This window comes from Arachis duranensis, chromosome 2, assembly GCF_000817695.3.
Source record: "Arachis duranensis cultivar V14167 chromosome 2, aradu.V14167.gnm2.J7QH, whole genome shotgun sequence".
Classification (NCBI taxonomy): domain Eukaryota; kingdom Viridiplantae; phylum Streptophyta; class Magnoliopsida; order Fabales; family Fabaceae; genus Arachis; species Arachis duranensis.
The window spans coordinates 2,394,608-2,414,261 of record NC_029773.3 but is presented as its reverse complement, the minus strand read 5'-3'; the positions used below and the strand labels follow the sequence as shown (position 1 = coordinate 2,414,261).

General features: G+C 35.6%; 1 protein-coding gene across 15 annotated transcripts in view; it reads right to left on the bottom strand.

Moving 5' to 3' along the window:
• LOC107472853 (putative disease resistance protein At3g14460) overlaps positions 1-19,654 on the bottom strand; it is a 209,571-nt gene that overhangs the window by 177,864 nt on the left and 12,053 nt on the right. For 10 of the 15 annotated variants that reach the window (XM_052257185.1, XM_052257177.1, XM_052257182.1 and 7 more), the window contains exon 1: positions 3,023-7,012. The exons of 1 other annotated variant lie outside the window; for it this stretch is intronic. In XM_052257185.1, the coding sequence (XP_052113145.1) occupies positions 3,023-6,844 (3,822 nt within the window). In that variant the 5' untranslated portion in view covers positions 6,845-7,012. Of the gene's footprint in view, positions 1-1,288; positions 1,870-2,016; positions 2,138-2,722; positions 7,013-17,263; positions 19,082-19,654 lie in introns of those variants that run through there. 4 more of the 15 variants (XM_052257179.1, XM_052257178.1, XM_052257190.1 and 1 more) reach the window with 4 other exon arrangements.

Here is a 19,654-nt window from a genome sequence, read left to right as displayed (position 1 = left end):
ATACTAATTTAGAGAAATATTTTTATTATAATTATATAAAATCAATATTTAATACATTATCAACTAATAAAAGTGAGGTGTAAATTCCTCATGAATTCATTTTTCCTCCAAAATAAAAGCACTATTCTCTCTTCTAAATTTATTTTAGAAACATATATTTATTATAATTAAATTACAATATTACAATTAGCATTTAATGAATAATAAATAATGATAATAATTTAGAAAAATAAAATAAAGTCCAGTAATTTATCTTTCGACTGCACACGCGTGTAGAATAACTTTTAAGGAGTCATGTATAGTAAATACGGTCGATGATTGTAAAACTGTATACTAACATTGATATAATATTATTTCAGGTATATGTTTTGCAGGTATCAAAGAAAAGTGTTGAGTTATTTTTTAGTAGATTTAAATTATTTATTGTTTATTAGCAAATTTTGTGCATAGAATTCTCTAATAATTTATTATTTATTTTAAGCTAATTTTGATATGTTCTTACTTGACAGTAAAATATATAAAAATTTGTTGGTGGGTCTAAGTATTATTAAGTTGTTTATGGTTACATTGAGTATATATGTTTGATTTATTGAAGAAAGTAGATTACTAAAATCAATTAATAACTATTTTAGAGTTAATATATTTAATACTAGATTAAGAAAAAACAAATAATACATAACATGTTATATTTTTATTAATCAAATTATTATAATTTAATTTAATCTTAACAAAATAATTTAAAATTATAATTTCAATCTTATCACGTGCATGACACGGGTTAATACACTTGTAGTCATCTAAAAGAACGGATGTGGCTGCACTACTGTGTAAAATGCATTTCTTTCCAAGGAAAAGTTGTATATACATATTAAAAATAGAATTTAATGTAAAACAGTTTTACATGTGTATTCAATTATACAACATCACATCATTAAAAATAACTACTATTTTCATTGACGGTAAAAATAGTCGTCCAAAAATACAGATGTGATAGCTTGACGGCTGTAAATGTATAAAATTAAACTCTTAAAAATAAAAGAGATAAGAAATCTGTAATCATGCTCAGCACAACGCAAAAAACTGAAGGAAGAAAATAGTCAGTTTTCTTTTATCTTACTCCTTATCATTTCAGTGACATTTATAATGCTAGTTAATAAAAATCAAACAAGAAAGAAAAGTAAAAGTAATGAAAGAATAACGAGTCATGGTGAAACTGATGTTTAATTGCAGAGAACTATAGAAATTCTTTAGATGAAATTTATCAAACCTGTTAAAAAATTGATCTTAACTTACTTTGCTGTAAATAATTATATTAAATAACAGAAATGTGGCACTGTGCAGCTTCTATGTTTTTGTTAGGAAAACTATATCAAATCAAGAGGTGAGATTTTGGACTACATAGAATCATGATGAAGCCTCCAAGATACAAAGTTCAATCTGAGCTCTCAACACAATTTCACACAAACAAGCTTATCAACTCTGCATATTTAGCTTTCAAGCTTCCCTCTCTTCTGCAATTGATATTGTTTCTTCATCTTGCAGCCTTCTGCCAACAAAGGACATCTTTCAACTTGAAGCAATAAAAAAGAGGAAGGCAGCTTTTCCCCTGCCATTTTCTGCACCTCATGACATTCTTCACAACTCCTCACCTGTTATGCTCCTTCATGCTAATAGCAACTTTATCATCTTTTCTCCCCATGTGCTATTATGTTTCAATCTTATTTTTTCTTTGGAAAAACGAAAGTAAAGGTGGAAAATGATTCTTCATTTCTTTTGCTTTTTTTTTGACTGAAACTGGCATTCAAGATCCATTCCAGCCAGAACTGCAATGCTCTCAAGACAAGTGCTGCTTGATCTTCAAAGTATCTCCTGAAACACAAAGCAGTGAAACGAATGACACCCAAAAACAGGAAGTCAAAACAGAACTAGAGCAATTATAAAGAAACTAAAGTGATTGATGGTTATAATACTACAAGTTATAAAAGAAAAATTTTTCCTTACACATAATACACTTACTTTACGTAAAAATAACCCTGTATATTTGTAGCCATCCTCTTCAATTCAGTCCAAAAAGATCAAATATTCTATGACAATGATTTTTCTTGAATCATTTGAGTCCCACTTCAGCTTAATAACCCTGTACCTCAATTTTTGTTTCATGTTAATTCTTATGTTCTTTTGTAAATGTGATTTTATTGAAAAATATGAATGTTAATAAGGGCTTGTTTTGGTGAATTTTTAAAAAAAAAAATTTTCGAGTTATATTTTTTTAAAAAATCTTATGGAAAATGAAAAGTAATTTTATGTTTGGGTATAATGATATAAAAGTACTTTTTTATTTATTTATTACATGAAAAACATTTTTTTTAAGAAAAAAGATCTTTTAAAAAAAGCTATAAATTACAGCTTCTCAACAAAAATATTTTTTTTATTTTTCTAGTGCTTTTACTTTTACTACTAGAAATTTGCCAAACACGCTGAATTTTTAAAAGAAGATTTTTTTTTATCAATAACAAACACTAAGTATTACGGAGAGTAATGAGTTTGTGAAAGAAAGAAAAGATATTTCTTGAAGTACAGCTGCAAAGTGAGAGGTTCCCAGATAAATGAAAGAAAAGAATGCAATTTGGCATACGAGTTCAATTGTCTTTTTCTGTTGAAGGAAATGGAAATTTATGCGTGTGTGAATTTAGCATGAGAAACATGAAGATTAGAGAATTACCTGCTCAGAAATCTCTGTTTAGACGACTTCAATGGTGGGGATGTGGGAAATTTTGGGCCAAATTTGATGATGCTTATTCTTGCATAATCTTCCCAGCAAACCACAGCATGTAAGTTTAAGTATCAAGAGAGAGGGAGGCAGCTTTTCTCCTTCCATATTCTCTAGCGTTGGACACCAACGAATGGTCAATTGTTGAAGGGAGGTGAGGCGGAGAAGCTCGTTGCACTCCAATGTCTCCAAATTATCAAAGCATTCAATACAAAGAGTGGTAAGGGAGGGAAGGTGAGGCAGCAAACCCACCTCTGGGTATGACTTTATGTTCTTACACCCATAACCATAAATGGTAAGATGAGTGAGGGCGTGCAAGTTGGGCATCCATGATAGATCCCTCATTTGTTGCTCGCCATTTCCCACTTCAAGTTCTTTCAAGTTAGGCAGCAAACCACCCTCTGCCAACCTGCAAATATTTGGGCAGCCATATATGCGGAGAGAGTGTAAAGTTGGGAGTAGACTATTCATGTCACGTGGTAATGCCTCCAACTTTGAGCAGAAGCTGACTTGAAGATGAGTCAAGTTGGGTGCAGCCAGTCCTTCTCCTGCAAATGACACTAATTTCTTGCAACAACAGATGGAGAGACGTTGAAGAGCAGCGTGTGGTGCCTCTGACGTTGACACTGCCTCCAGATTCCTACACCCTTGTATCTCCAAATTCTTGAGATTGGGAAAGGCATCCAACGACAAGGAGGTCAGTGAATCACAGCTGTAATGTATTAGTAGCTCTACCAAGTCATACTTGTGCTGCTGTAGCTGGGGGAATTCTAATTTGTGGCAGTAAGTAATGGAGAGACGTTGAAGAGCAGCGTGTGGTGCCTCTGACATTGACACTGATTCCAGATTCATACACCCTTCTATCTTCAGATGAGTCAAGTTGGGTGCAGCCAGTCCTTCTCCTGCAAATGACACTAATTTGGAGCACTTATTGATGGTGAGACGCTGAAGAGCAGCGTGTGGTGCCTCTGACAATGACACTGATTCCAGATTTGAACACCGATATATATCAAGAGTCTTGAGATTGGGAAAGACATCCAACGACAAGGAGGTCAGTGAATCACAGCTGTCATGTATTTGTAGCTCTACCAAATCATACTTGTGCTGCTGTTGCTGCGGGAACTCTAGTTTTCTACACCTCCAGATTTTCAGCTTTTGCAAAGATTTGGGAAAACAATTGCCCGGAAAGGATACATGAGAGGAAAACTTTGAGATGTTTATTTCTTGCAGGCAACTTAGATGGTTCATGCTCATCATTGCCTTAATTGCAGACTCCATCACAGATTCACATCCCGAAACTGATAAACTATCCCCATAAAGATTCATGGTCTCGGTGTGCTGTCCAAAAAGGTAGTCGTATATATGTAGTTTGCGAACTTTGGAAACATCCAACAAAGAAGAAACGATTCTGAAGAATACCTGATTAAGCATCTCTTCCTTCAACATTCCACAATTTCTTATTTCAAGCCTCTTAAGCTGAGGAAAAGCTTTTGACTCAGGTAAGTGCCACTCCTCCCAACGTGCCATATCCTCAAATTCCAATCTCTCCAGTGAGGGAAACGGTGCAATATGCGAAGAACGATGATCTCCTTCATTCTTGTAAAACTCCTCGCCAATACTCGTCAGCATATCAAAACCTTGAACGCGCAGGGACTTAAGAGATGGCAGCTGTCCAAGTGAAGGCAGCATGCAGCAATTCTTGCAAGACACTAGACATACACTTGTCATATTGTTGTAGGAACAGCGCCCCAACCAATCTGGAAATATTGTACCCTTGTATCCCGTGATTTTCAACTGTTTCAACCCATTCTGCGGCTCCAACTTATTGAGCATGTCTGTTTCTCTTTCTGAGCTTGAAACCGTATCTTCGCCTGAAGACCATTCCAAGCATAATTCATCAATGTGGTTCTTATTCATTATCTTTGCACTCGCTGCTTGTTCCACATCAACAATATTCTCCAACTTCTTAATCTCAAGGGGTCCATGAAGTTTTCCCAGCCCCCCTAACTCCTGGATTCCATTGTCTTCGTGCTTGCCGACAACAAAGGAACTTAAAACGTGCAACTCTTTCAATTCGCTTATTTTTCTGGGCATTTCTTCCAAAGCAGTTTCTCTAATATCGAGATGCTGCAACTTCAAAAGTTTATGCAAACCAGTAGGCAGCGTAGTTAGCTTACGACAATGATACAACTTCAAGGTTTGCAAATTAGACAAGTTGCACAAAGACTCCGGCAATGTCTTAATATTCGTCCAAGACAGATCCAAGTAGCGCAGATGGACTAATTCTTTAATTGAATCAGGCACCACAACAAGTATACTGAAGGATGAAGATTTCATGTACCGTGACACCCCACCAAGTTTACAGAAGGATAAAGCTCTCAAGTATTTAAACTTTGATAATATGTCACATGTTGCCGCTTCAATGTTGCAGTAGGAAGATGAGGAATCGCCAAACAATAATAATGTTCTCAAAGATTTTACTTCAGAAATCAAATTATGAAGTTTTGAGCTACAATAACGTACATTTGCACACAAATGTCGAGGCTGTATCCTTATCTCCTCCTCTTTACCAAGTTCTTCTAGATTGCAATAGAAATCTCCAGCGAGGAATATTGCCAAGTCATGCAAGAGATCGTGCATCACAAAATAATCATCCCTGTCATTATTCTTGGTAAAAAATAATCTGGAAGTTAGTTCATCAAAATACTCACGACCAATTTCTTCTAAACTCTTTCCTCCTTCTGGTGTTAACAATGCTTCTGCCATCCACAAAGGGATTAATTCATCCTTCTCAAATTTATAATCCTTGGGATATAAAGCACAATAAACAAAACAACACTTTAAATGTGGAGGAAGCTGGAAGTAACTTATTAGTAATGCTGGGATAATCTTACTCTTCTGCACAGAAAATCCCCAAATATGACTCATTAGTATCTTGTTCCATTCCTCAACATCATGCTTTGTACGTAACAAGCGACCAAGTGTTTCTGCAGCTAATGGCAAGCCATCACACTTCTTCACAATCTTTCTGCCTATTTCTTCAAGTGCTGCTCTCCCATTTGATTCTGGAAAAGATGCATTTTCTGCAAACACTGACCAACAATAGTCCTCCGACAACTTTCTGAGAAAATAAGGGCGACAATCTTGAACTGCAGAAGCAACATTTTCCTCCCGTGTGGTCAGAAGAACAATACTTCCCGTATTCCCATTTTGTTGGAAAGGGGTCATAAAATTACTCCAGTTGTCAAGATCATCACTCCAAACATCATCCAGAACAATAAAGAACTTCTTATTGGACAATTCTTCTTTCAAAGCACGGTGAAGTGAATTGAAATTCTCAAGACCTTGAGAATTTGGAGAGATCTCCTTTATAACATTCCTTGTAGTCTCAATGATATCAAAATTTTCTGAAACACAAACCCATGCTTTCAGATCAAATCTCTTCATGAGCTCCTCATTGTTGTACAGCCATTGGGCTAAAGTTGTTTTCCCAACCCCACCTATGCCAACAATAGCGATCACAGACAGGTGATGCTCACTGTTGTAATTCAGCATCTGAACCAAGGCCTTCTTGTCGTCCTCCCTTCCATACACATTCCCTCTCACAAGAGAACTGGTCGGAGTCCTCCATGATGAGCTACCAGTGGGAATCTTTTCAAGACCAAGGGGATCTTTTTGTTTTACAAGATCCTCTATTTTTCTAACCACGCTTTCCATTTTATCTACCATCTTCCTATCTCGGTTGATGAAAAAATTCATGGGGTTGAGGGAAGAACCTACCTCCTTTTGAGTGGCGGCTTTGGTGATGTCAGCATCCAGCAAGTCCTCAGCACGGTAAACAGCATCCCGGAGTCTATCGAGCCACTCCCTCACAAGTGGATTACCAAACTGCTTCATCTCAGCATGGGCAACAAGAGCTGCAGCACCCAACAGAGCAGTCTTCAGCCTCTCAACCAAGTCAGAACCAAGCTGCTTGCCAAGCACCTTGTTGGCCGCATCCTCTGTAAGGATCTTGTTAATGACAATGGAAATGAAGCCAGAGAGGAAAGCTCCATAAACAAATGAAGGAACCATTGTGTGATTGATCTCAACAAGTGATCAGAAATTCAGATATGAAGGTGAGTAGAAAATGCAACGCTTGCAGGCTTTGTAACCGCACTGTGTGTTGGTATATCAAAGCTTACAGTGAAGATGAAGAAGCAGTTCTCAATAATTCGTTGGCAATAAGTCAAGGACAATTGACAATAGAGGGGTGTGAGGGGCCTAATAATTTATTGGTGTCCTTTGTGGGACTATCTTGTTGGCTCTGTATTAATATTGGTGTCCTTTGAGGTGCATGCATCGTAATTTTATTGTTACTTTCATTTCCAAAACTTTGAAACAGGCCATGTGATTGCAAGACGTGGAGTAGAAGTTTTTGTGGAAATTTTGTGTAATTTGATGTGATGTGATGAGGAGCTGCTCCTTCCAATAATTCAGCTTCAGCCTAGACGGCATTGACTTCAAATCGTCGCAGCTGGCTCACGCTTAGTTTAGTCCTTAATTCTACTTTATTTGATGCATGCAGCATAAATGCATCTTGTGGAAGTTTCAAGTTCCAACCACCGTGTTATGTTATGGGGCCAGGTTCAATAGTACTACCATACTAGTCTCTCTCAGATACATCAAATCGAAGTAGTTATGCTATATAACAAATCAGTTACTAGTTATGTATTTGAACTATTACAAGTTTACAACTAGTTATCTAGCGTATAATGGATTTAATATTATAATAATAAATTGTTCAATGAGAATGTAAAATTTTAAAGCTATATAGTCCTCCATAATGTAAAATTTTGAAGAGAATATGTAATGGCTATAGGATCATGAGCTATTTTCTGTTTTCTAAAGTACTGTTTTAATAGATTTGAGCCATTCTCTTCCAGTTACTACTGGTTCGATTCAGAAATTAAAAAAAGAAGACCTACAGCTATAGAATTGCAAGTTAAGTTTTGAAGAGTTGTACGCACAAAATTTCGAGAAATACATTATATCTTGAAACTATATGGAGTTTTAAAACCAAGAGTACTTTCCACAGAAATTAAAATGGTATATGCATGCTACATTGTTAAGTAACTAACAGTTAGTCTTCTTCTGAAGGTGCCACTGATTCTTTAGTAATAAGACACAGTATCGGTAGTAACCTAGAAAATTCATAGCAGTGGAGTGCTTAACTGCCTTGGTTATAACTTTTCATTCTTTCTTGCAAGTTGTGTTGTCTCCCGTGTCAGCAATGGACACTATATAAAACTAGGAACATTTTGGTACCACATTTTAAAGATTTTTCCTGCTTGTCTGCACATCTGAAAACATTAAGTTTTTTTTCTTTTTTTCTTTTTTATAATTTTCGAAACATTAAGCTACTAGTTATACAGCATCCACCTTAATATAATTTTTATAATCTTCTAATCTTGTGAGAATCCTATATATTATATGTTTCATAGTTAATAGCAGCCAAATATTGAAGAGAAGCAAAAAAAAACTCCACAGGAAAGTAAAAAGCTTCACTATTATCCAAATCAAAGCTACAAACAAGTCTCAAACTTACAAGCACTAATAAGCATACATGCACAACTCTTTGTACAAGGATACAAACACATCAACAAAATGAAACCAACAAAACACGAGCAAAACTTCACCAGAAAAGCAGCTGCTGTTTACAAACTTTCTGGTGGTTCCACCAGGGAGCTCAGATTGCGATCACAACTGTGAATTGAAGAACTATGAGCGAAAATAATGTTATATATTTATGGTCCAGACTCAAGAGACAAGATACTTAATTTACGTTAACATTGTACAATCATTTTTTTCACTCTAAGGCATTACATGGGCACACTATGGTAATAGTTAATAGCAGCACAAAATTAAAGAGAAGGCACAAACTACAACACCAAAATTTAACGTGGGAAAAAATATCTCGGTGTGAGTGTCCAAAGAAACTCAGGAGAAGATAAAAAGCTTCATTATTATCCTAATCAAAGGAACAAAATAAACAACTATTTGTAAATAACCGGTAAGAGAGTACATGTTACCAAAAGCTAGTAAGAGCTATGCCTTTTTATTTTTAAATGCCTTTTAGGCTTGAATCTTTGGACATATCTGAATAATAATAATATGATGACAAGTTTGTAAAACTTAAATAATCAAAATTTAGCATAAGTACTATCTATCCTCTTCGTGGAATTTCTCGGCTGTAAACTATCAATCAGACTAAACTTGAACTTTAAATCCACAAGCATGGTAGACACTTTGATATCTCCATATACAAACAACAGGAGAGAGAGAAAGCAGACATAATGAAAGGTACCTGGTATATTCAACCAAGGAAGACTCCAAGGCTTTATTTCCCCTACTTGTGTCCACATTTGGAATTTGGAAACATTAAGCTACGAGTTATATAGAATGCACCTCAATATAATTTTCATAGGCAAGATATTTAACATTGTGGGAATAAACTAAACCTGTCAAAGGCATAATTTAGAAGCAGCCAAACATAATATAAGCACACTATGGCAATAGTTAATACCAGCAAATAATTGAAGATAAGACAGAACAACAGAACACCAAATTTTAACATGGGAAAAAACCTCTCAATGTGAGATTAAAAAACCCACGGGAGGGTAACATTTTTTACTATTTTCCAAATCAAAGCTACAAACAAGTCTCAAAACATACAAGCACTATTAAGCATACATGCAGAACTCCAGGTACAATAGATACAATAGACGGCCGTTGCTTACAAACTTTTTGGCTAGAGCGCTCGGATTGCAATCATACCTCAAAGTTGAAGGACTATGAATGAAGAACTCCAGGTAAACCAGAAAAGAATTTAACCATCTGATCATTCATTTGTTCAGGTTAATACACTAATTGGGATATAGAGGGGGCCCTCCAAAAAGTGTTTGCTTGGGCTCACACAAAGGAAAATGATCATAACCTGCTTGATAAATACACAATGATGTATTATTCCTTTTTAGCTTCAAAAACAGAACCGAAAGGGACAAATTTAGCTTGAGAAAAGATTGACAAAAAATAATAATACCGCAATGCAAAATTTTACAAAAGTACTTACATGCTCACCAAGTTGCAATTGCCAAAGAAGCTGCCTAATGCACATTTTAATGGTTGAATCCAGAAAGAAAGTAGACCCTCCACCATAGCAGTTATCTATTTCTTGATGCCCCTGGAAAATCTATTTGAGTTGGTATTCATAAGAAATGATATGAGATAGAGCAGCTTCAAAGATCAATGCCTCTAGATCCATCAAGTTTATGTTACCTTCATAAAGAGTTTAGCTGCAACTCTTCTTGTAGCGTTTGCCGGGCAAAGGACAGTGTTGAATTTGAAATAGTAACAGAAAAAGGAAGGTTTTCTCCTGCCATATTCTCCAACCTGAAGTAAATTGCAGAGAGGAATAGAGTAAAACTATACCTACCTGAATCTAAAACAGAAATCAGTTCTTTTGATTGAATGAAGGTAATGTAAGTATGGTTTGTTTTATATAAAGATTATGTGCTGAAATCTTAGCCATCTGGGTACTTGTACCTCGGTAGAAGCTACCTGCAGAGGATGGTATAAACAGTAAATTTGATTCATCCAATTGTTTAATATATCTAAAAAAATTCTTAAGTGCTGGATACACGAAAAAAGATATTGATTGTCTTTCAATTTTTATTTCATGGTAATTAATTCTTCTATTCCTCTGTAAATGCACTTTTATTGAAAAATAGGATTTTTAATAAGTATCACTTGTGCATGTGTGAATCACGAAGATTAGAGAATTACCTGCACAGAAATCTCTGTTCAGACAATTTGTTTGGAGTCCACTTCAATGGTGGGAATGTGGGAAATTTTGGGCCAGATTAGTTGATGCTTGTTCTTGCAGTGTTCTCCCAGCAAACGACACCATGAAAGTTGAAGTAGTAAGAGAGAGGGAGGCAGCCTTTCTCCTTCCATATTCTCCAGCTTCTCGCAGTCATAAATGTGCAAGTGTTGAAGGGAGGTGAGGCGGAGAAGCTCGTTGCACTCCAATGTCTCCAGATTCTTGAAGCAGCATATATTGAGAGTGGTAAGGGAGGGAAGGTGAGGCAGCGAACCCACCTCTGGGTATGACTTTATGTTCTTACACTCAAAACCATAAATAGTAAGATGAGTGAGGGCGTGGAAGTTGGGCATCCATGATAGATCCCTCATTTGTTGCTCGCAAATTCCCACTTTAAGTTCTTTCAAGTTAGGCGGCAAATCACCCTCTGCCAACCTGCACATGTCTGAGCAACTATATATCTGGAGAGAGTGTAAACTTGGGAGTAGACTCTTCATGTCACGTGGTAATGCCTCCAACTTGTAGCAATGTGTGATGCTGAGATGAGTCAAGTTGGGTGCAGCCAGTCCTTCTCCTGCAAATGACACTAATTCAGGACATTCAGAGATGGAGAGGCGTTGAAGAGCAGCATGTGGTGCCTCTGACATTGACACTGATTCCAGATTCCTACACCCTTCTATCCGGAGATTCTTGAGATGCAGACTCCTCCACAGATTCACGTCCCCTAATTGTTAAAGTATCCCCATCAAGATACATGGCCTCGCTGCGCCATTCACTATTGATTATACGTAGTTTGCGATCTTTGGAAGCATCCGACAAAGAAAAAACGATTCTGAGGAGTACCAGATTAAGCATCTCTTCCTTCAACATTGGGCAACTTGTTATTTCAAGCTCCCTAAGTTGAGGAAAAGCTTCCGACTCAGATACGTGCCACACCTCCCATCGTGGCATGTTATGAAACTTCAAACTCTCCAGTGAGGGAAACGATGCAATATGCAACGAATGATGATGATCTCCTTCATTCTTGTAAAACTCCTCGCCAATACTCCTCACCTGATTGAAACCTCGAATGCGCAGCAACTTGAGAGATGGCAGCTGTCCAAGTGAAGGCAGCATGCAGCAATTCTTGCAAGACTCTAGATATACACTTGTCATACTGTTGTAGGAACATCGCCCCAACCAATCTGGAAATATTGTACCCTTGTATCCCTTGATTCTCAACTCCTTCAACCCATTGTGTGGTTGCAAGTTATCGAGCATGTCTCTTTCCTTTTCTGTGCTTGAAACCAAATCATCACCTGAAGACCATTCCAACCATAATTCATCAATGTGCTTCTTATCCATTATCTTTGCGCTCTTTGCTTCTTTCACATCATCAATATTCTCCAACTTCTTAATCTCAAGGGATCCATGAAGATTTACCAGCCCTCCTAACTCCTGGATTCCATTGTCTTCGTGCTTGCCGATGACAAAGGAACGTAAAACGTGCAACTGATTCAATTTGCTCATTTTTCTGGGCATTTCTTCCAAAGAAGTTCCTCTAATATCAAGATGCCGGAGACTCACAAGATTATGCAAACCACTAGGCAGCCTAGTTAGCTCAGAACATTGATACAACTTCAATGTTTGCAAATTACACAAGCTGCACAAAGACTCGGGTAATGTCTCCATTTCAGTATACGAGAGATCCAGGTGGCGCAGATGGATCAATTCTCCTGTTGAATTAGGCAACACATCAACTTTATCAAAGGATAAAACTCTCAAATATTTACATTTTGATAATATCTCACGTGTTGCCACTTCAATGTTGCAAATGGGAGATGAGAAAGCGCCAAACAATAATAATGTTCTCAAAGATTCTACTTTAGAAATAGAATTATAAAGTTTTGAGCTACAATGACGTAAATCTACACATAAATGCCGAGTCTGAATCTTTATCTCCTCTTTACCAAGTTCTTTTGAGTTGCAATAGAAATCTCCAGCAAGGAATATTGCTAAGTCATGCAAGAGATCATGCATCACAAAATAATCACCAAAGTCTTCATTCTTTGTGAAAAATAATCTGGAAGTTAGTTCATCAAAACATTCACAACCAACTTCTTCTAAACTCTCTCCTCTCTTTGGTGGTGGTAAAAGATCTTCTGCCATCCACAAAAGGATTAGATCATCTTTCTCAAATTTATGATCTTTGGAATATAAAGCACAGTAAACAAAACAACCCTTTAAATGTGGAGGAAGATGGAAGTAACTTATCAGTAATGCTGGGATAATCTTACTCTTCTGCACAGAAAATCCCCAAATATCACTCATTAGTATCTTGTTCCATTCCTCAACATCGTGCTTTGTACATAACAAACGACCAAGTGTTTCTGCAGCTAATGGCAAGCCATCACACTTCTTGACAATCTTTCTGCCTATTTCTTCAAGTGCTGCTCTCCCATTTGATTGTGGAAAAGATGCATTTTCTGCAAACACTGACCAACAATAGTCCTCCGACAACTTCTTGAGAAAATAAGGGCGACAATTTTGAACTGCGGAAGCAACATTTTCCTCCCGAGTAGTCAGAAGAACAATACTTCCCTTATTCCCATTTTGTTGGAAAGGGGTCATAAAATTACTCCATTTGTCACCATCATCACTCCAAACATCATCCAGAACAATAAAGAACTTCTTATTGGACAATTCTTCTTTCAAAGCATTTTGAAGTGAATTGAAATCATCGAGAATACAAGAATCTCCGTGTAGCTGCTTTATGACATTCCTTGTAGTCTCAACAACTTCAAACTTCTCCGAAACGCAAACCCATGCTTTCAGATCAAATCCCTTCATGAACTCCCCTTCATTGTTGTACAGCCATTGGGCTAAAGTTGTTTTACCAACCCCACCTATGCCAACAATAGCAAACACAGACAATTGATGCTCACAGTTGTCATTCAGCATCTTGATTAAGGCCTTCTTGTCATCCTCCCTGCCATACACACTCCCTTTTACAAAAGAAGTGGATGGAGTCCTCCATGATGAGCTACCAGGTGGAATCTTTTCAAGACCAAGGAAATCTTTTTGTTTTCCAAGATCCTCAATTCTTCTAACCACCACTTCCATCTTGTCTACCATCTTCGTATCTCGGTTGATGAAGAAGCTAAGGGACCAGGAAGAACTTGCATTCTTTTGAGTGGTGGCTTTGAGGAGAACAGCATCCAGCAAGTCCTCAGCACAGTAAACAGCATCCCGGAGACTATCGAGCCACTTCCTCACAGATGGATTACCGAACTGCTTCATCTCAGCATCAGCAACAAGACCTTCAGCACCCAACAGAGCAGTCTTCAGCCTTTCAACCAAGTTAGGGCCAAGCTTCTTGCCAAACACCTTGTTGGCCACATCCTCTGTAAGGAACTTGTTAATGACAATGTTAATGAAGCCAGAGAGGAAAGCTCCACCAACAAGTGCACCAGCCATGATATGATCTCAACAACAAATTGAATAGATCAACTAAGGAAACAGAAAAGTGAATGGATTTTCGGAGAAGGTAAGAGAACAATGGTGTCAGGGTATAGTGAATTCGATAGAGTGGTTTTCTTAATCAAGTGTACAAAGAAGGTGTCAAGCAAGTCTCTGAGGTAATTTAAATTCTTGTTTGAATGATGAAACAAATGATTAATATAACATTATTTTTCTTTATATTTTTAATTGTTATCGTTAATTGTTATTTTGGAAGGTACAACGTAACTGCGTATAGCCTTTATTCGTATCGTAAGAAACTTTTGAAGGCGTGGAAAGTTCCAACTAACTTTGAAGGACCAATGGGATTGTAGTCTCTGTGGAAATTTTGTATCACAGTAAAAATCATCATGATTCATGAGCTGTTTAGGGATCATAATAAAATAATGATGCTGATGCTGCAATATTAACTTTCCTAATCCTAATTAATTAAGGATTTAAGGTCTAGTTTTTCTTCTCTTTGCTTTTGGAAGTTGTTTCTAACAAACATTACTTTACAGTAAATACGTGATGAAATTTTTTTGACTTGATGTACATGTTCAACAACGTTCATGTATTATAAAAGTTTTCCCAACAATGAGGCAAGTGGTATTGTCTTCACTGCACATGAATCATGGTATTGTCTTCTTCTTAGAGATATACAATATCACGAAATTCTACAGAGTTAAAACCAAGAAAACTTTCCAAAGAAAGTGCTGCATATACATGCTACATTGCTACGTAACTAAGAGTTAAGATTCCTCTTTGGATGGTGTCAATGTCAATCGTTCCTCATTCCTCAGCAACAAGACCCAGCATCACCTCCGAAATAACTTAGAAAATTCATAGCAGTGGAGTGCTTAATTGGCTTTGCTCTAATTTCTCATTTTTTAATTCTTGCAAGTGGTATTGTTTCCGTGTCACCAATGGACACTACTAGTCTTTGTGGAAACTATATAGAACTAGCAACATTTTGGCACCACATTTTTGTATGTATATCATGGTAATATATTATGAGGTTATTAATAACAATAATGCATGGTAGTTGTCTTATTTCAATGACTTGTACGTTAGTCTTAGTTTAATAGTTTGTTTGGAACTTTTAATTTGTGTTTTTTAAGACCGAGAGATGCAACAAAACTGCAAGTTGAAGAAGGTTTCAACTGTGGTATGAGTCATGACCAAGGTAATAATAGTTATCAATCTTTGGGAATATGCAAGGCATATCCAAGTCATATTAGGTGATTAGTTTATTAAACCATAGAAACAAGATCATGACATTAGATATTTTATATTGCAAAGATCAATTGTATAATAAAATTTGTTTGTGCTGGTTCTACCCTAATTGCCCCTCTGAATTTAGTTTAAGAAGTTGAAATATTCCTCACTGAATCGTTGCCAATTAATTTGGCAAACTCAAATAACCATTTTCCACAGTTCATGAAGCCTTTCAATTTGAGTGGAACAACGTGTAAAGAATACAAATATACTAAGTAATTTCACTATCTATCCAATCTTACATTACATGTAAACCAACCTTCAACATTTTCTTTAGCCTTGCACATTTCAAACATTTATTTAATAAGTAAGATGGTCCTTAATTTGTTTTCCAAATGATTAAATCTTTATTCGGTCTTCTAAAACTTTTATTGGTCACTTAGGTTGCTTCTATGAAAATATGAGCATGTGGATACTCTATAGAGGTGCAGTTAATGTTAATGACTAACATTAGTTAGGAGCAGCTTATGATGATCTTATTATTAATTTATTATTATTTTATTATTATTATGATTATTATTTAGTGAATTTCTATTTAAGTTGGGGTTTAACATTTAATTGGGCTGGTAATAGTGAAAACAAACATAGGTTTGTCAAGAAAAAGATATTTGACAAGTTCAATGCAATATTAGAACATCATTGGAGTTCTGTTTTTTCTGTTTGTATCTTTCTTGCTTTTTATGTCTTTTCTTATTACCTATCAAACATAAAAGGAGCACTCATGCTAGGAATTCATCCCCTAAGAAATGTTCCATCAATTTTTTATACAATGATATATATTTCAAATTGAAAAATAAAAAAGGCCGTCTTGAAGTATATTAACAAAAATTTGACTTCAGAATTTTATCTTCAGGCCCTCTAGGAAATTTGTTTTGAGTTGATATTCACAAGAAATGTTATGAGATAGAGCTATGTGAAATATCAATACCCATTGATCATCAAGTTTAGAGTTATCCTCATTAGAGTTTAGTTGAAAGCTAGTTGTTACAATCCAATAATATAATTACTTAATTAGCACTTTAAGTTGCCAAATTTTCAAAAGGAATATCCAAATTAAGCTTGCAAACAACATCTTATCATACCAGCTAAAGTGTACTAAGCGCATGAGAGAGGTATTCACCAGCAGCAGATAGTTTTTCAGCGAATTTTAAGAGAAAGTATTGAAAAAGATGGATGACACTAAGACACAGTTTTGAGTTAACTGCTGAGGCTGACATCAGATTGTATTGTGAGTTAAGTAGAGGAATCGAATAACAAATTCAACAAGAGTTTATAGAGAGACGCCCATGATTTCCACTGGTTTGATCCTACCCTGGAATCTACCTTTGGTCGTCACGAAGAAACTTGACTAGAGATTTCCTTTTTTTTTTAAACTATGATCAAATTCAAATCTAAGCTTAACACCACATATTACAACTTACAAGAACAAACTCAGAGATCATTCAAGCCTTTACTGTGACCAATGCAACTGTTGTCTTTGTGGAAATTTTGTTGCACGGTTTAAACTTTTTCTTAGAAGCTATTTCTAATATACGTTAATTTTACATAAATATGATATGATGAACATTTTATTTTGTCGACGCTGTTGTGCAGTAAAACATTTGAAGCAAAATTCATAATGCTCTTTTAACACTGCTGCAAACTGGCTCTTGTACTTGTGATAAAGTGTACACATGATGTAAAATAATAACAAAAATAATAATAACGCATGGTTTCTTAATGAATTGACTGATAAATAGTGTGTGATTCTTCACTTCTATTGAATCAATAACAACTATATTCATGTCTTCATGGTTCATAGGCAAGATACTTAATCAATATTTTGCAGTATAAGAAAAAAAGTTTTTACAGTATGATATAAAATTTGTTTTTCACTCTAAGAATAAGAATTAATTAATTAAGCTCACTATTATTCAAATCAAAGCTACAAAGAAGTCTCAAAACTTACAAGCACTAATAAGCATACATACACAACTCTTGTACAAGGACATAGACCCATCAACAAAATAAAATCAGTTATACTCATTTACAGACTTTCTGGCAGTTCTACTAGAGAGCTAAGAACACAACCACACGTCCATATTGAAGAACTATGAGTGAAGAATCTCCACTTAAACAAGAAAAGATTTGATTATACGATCATTCATATGGATCAGGTTAATACACTAACAGAAATTTAGAGGGACATTCCAAATGTGTTTGCATGGGCCTCACACAAAGGAAAATGATCCGAACCTGCATGATAAATACACAATGAATGGTGGGAATGTGGGAAATTTTGGGTCAGATTAGTTGATGATTGTTCTTGCCGTGTTTTCCCAGCAAATCACAGTCTTGAATTTGAAGTAGCAAGAGAGAGAGAGGCGGCTTTTCTCCTTCCATATTCTCCAGCTTCTCACAGAATACAATGCACAGTTGTTGAAGGGAGGTGAGGTGGAGAAGCTCGTTGCAGTCCAATGTCTCCAGATTCTTGAACCAGGATATCTTGAGAGTGGTAAGGGAGGGAAGATGAGGCAGCGAACCCACCTCTGGGTATGACTTTATGTTGTCGCAGTCATAACCATTAATGGAAAGATGAGTGAGGGCGTCCAAGTTGGGCATCCATGATAGATCCCTCATTTGTTGCTCGCAAATTTCCACATCCAGTGATTTCAAGTTAGGCGGCAAACCACCCTCTGGCAATCTGCAAATTTTTGGGCAATCATATATCTTGAGAGAGTGTAAACATGGGAGTAGACTATTCATGTCAGGTGGTAATAGAAAAACACACCTTCAAAAATACAAAAAGATCCAACATAACCATAAATGATAAAATGACTTTATGTTTTTCTTGAATAGTTCAAAAATGCTTTAACTCTGAAATAGAAAAACTACTAACGTTATTTCAATACAAAAAGATGCAATACTAACAAGATCTCAAAGACAAACAAAACATCATTCAAATAAAACTCTAAATTTACACCTTCAAACACTGTCTTATCTGATATCATTAACTAACAACCTCTTAACAACTATATTCATCACCAAGTAAGTATCTACTTAGCTTGAAGAAAATGCTCTCAAAATCCACACCAAAACAATCTTACATACACACTAAAAAAAATCTTACCAACCACATAACTAATCTGGTATTAACATACATGAATATGTGCTTTTGGAAACAGCCTTCTTTTTTATTTTATTTTAGTAATTTTGGGATATGGTGCACAAATACTCATTTTATTATCATTGAATCTTAATATGATCTTTTTTTTTTATGTTTAAATTTGTAGTGTTCATCTTTGGAATATAATGAACAAATATTTATTTTACCATTGATCGCTTGTGACTAAGTAGTAAGAGAATTCCAAATTGAACTCATGTATTAATGCATTGGATATCAACGATAAAACAACAAAGAAATATACAAATAAAAAGAAAAAGAGAAGTTATGATTTGATGTGAATTGATATTCACAACTCCTTCACCTGCTCCTTCATGCTAACTTTATCATCTTTTCTACCCATGTGCTATTACTAATTTTCATAATGGCATCCATTATCTTTCAATCTTGTTTTTTCTTTGGAAAAACGAAAGTGAAGGTGGAAAATGATTCTTCATTTCTTCTGCTTGCTTTGACTGAAACTGGCATTTAAGATCCATTCCAGAACTGCAATGCACTCAGGACAATTGCTGCTTGATCTTCAAAGTATCTCCTGAAACACAAATTATATATATACATCTCAAGACTAAGTGTTTATCATAATGTCATCACAGTAACCACAGACACACTTATGTGAAAACCTCATGAACACAATGTTGGATTATTCATTTAATTTTAGAGTTAGCAGTGAAAAGAAATGATATCCAAGAACAGGAAGTCAAAGCAGAACTAGAGAAATTATAAAGAAACTAAAGTGATTGATGGTTATAATACTACAAGTTATAAAAGGAAAAATTTTTCCATACACATAATACACTTACTTTACATAAAATAACCCTGTATATTTGTAGCTATCCTCTTCAATTCAGTCCAAAAAGATCAAATATTCTATGACAATGCTTTTTCTTGAATCATTTGAATCCCACTGCAGGTTAATATATGTACAAACTGCACATACCATTTTATAACTCTTTTCTTTCCACAAAGCAAAAATAAAATTATAGAGAGGAAGAGAGAAACATACCAACAAAAAAAAGAATCTTTTCAACAAAAAAGATGTTCACTGTCCTTCAATTTTTGTTTCATGTTAATTCTTACCTTGTTTTGTAAATGTGATTTTATTGAA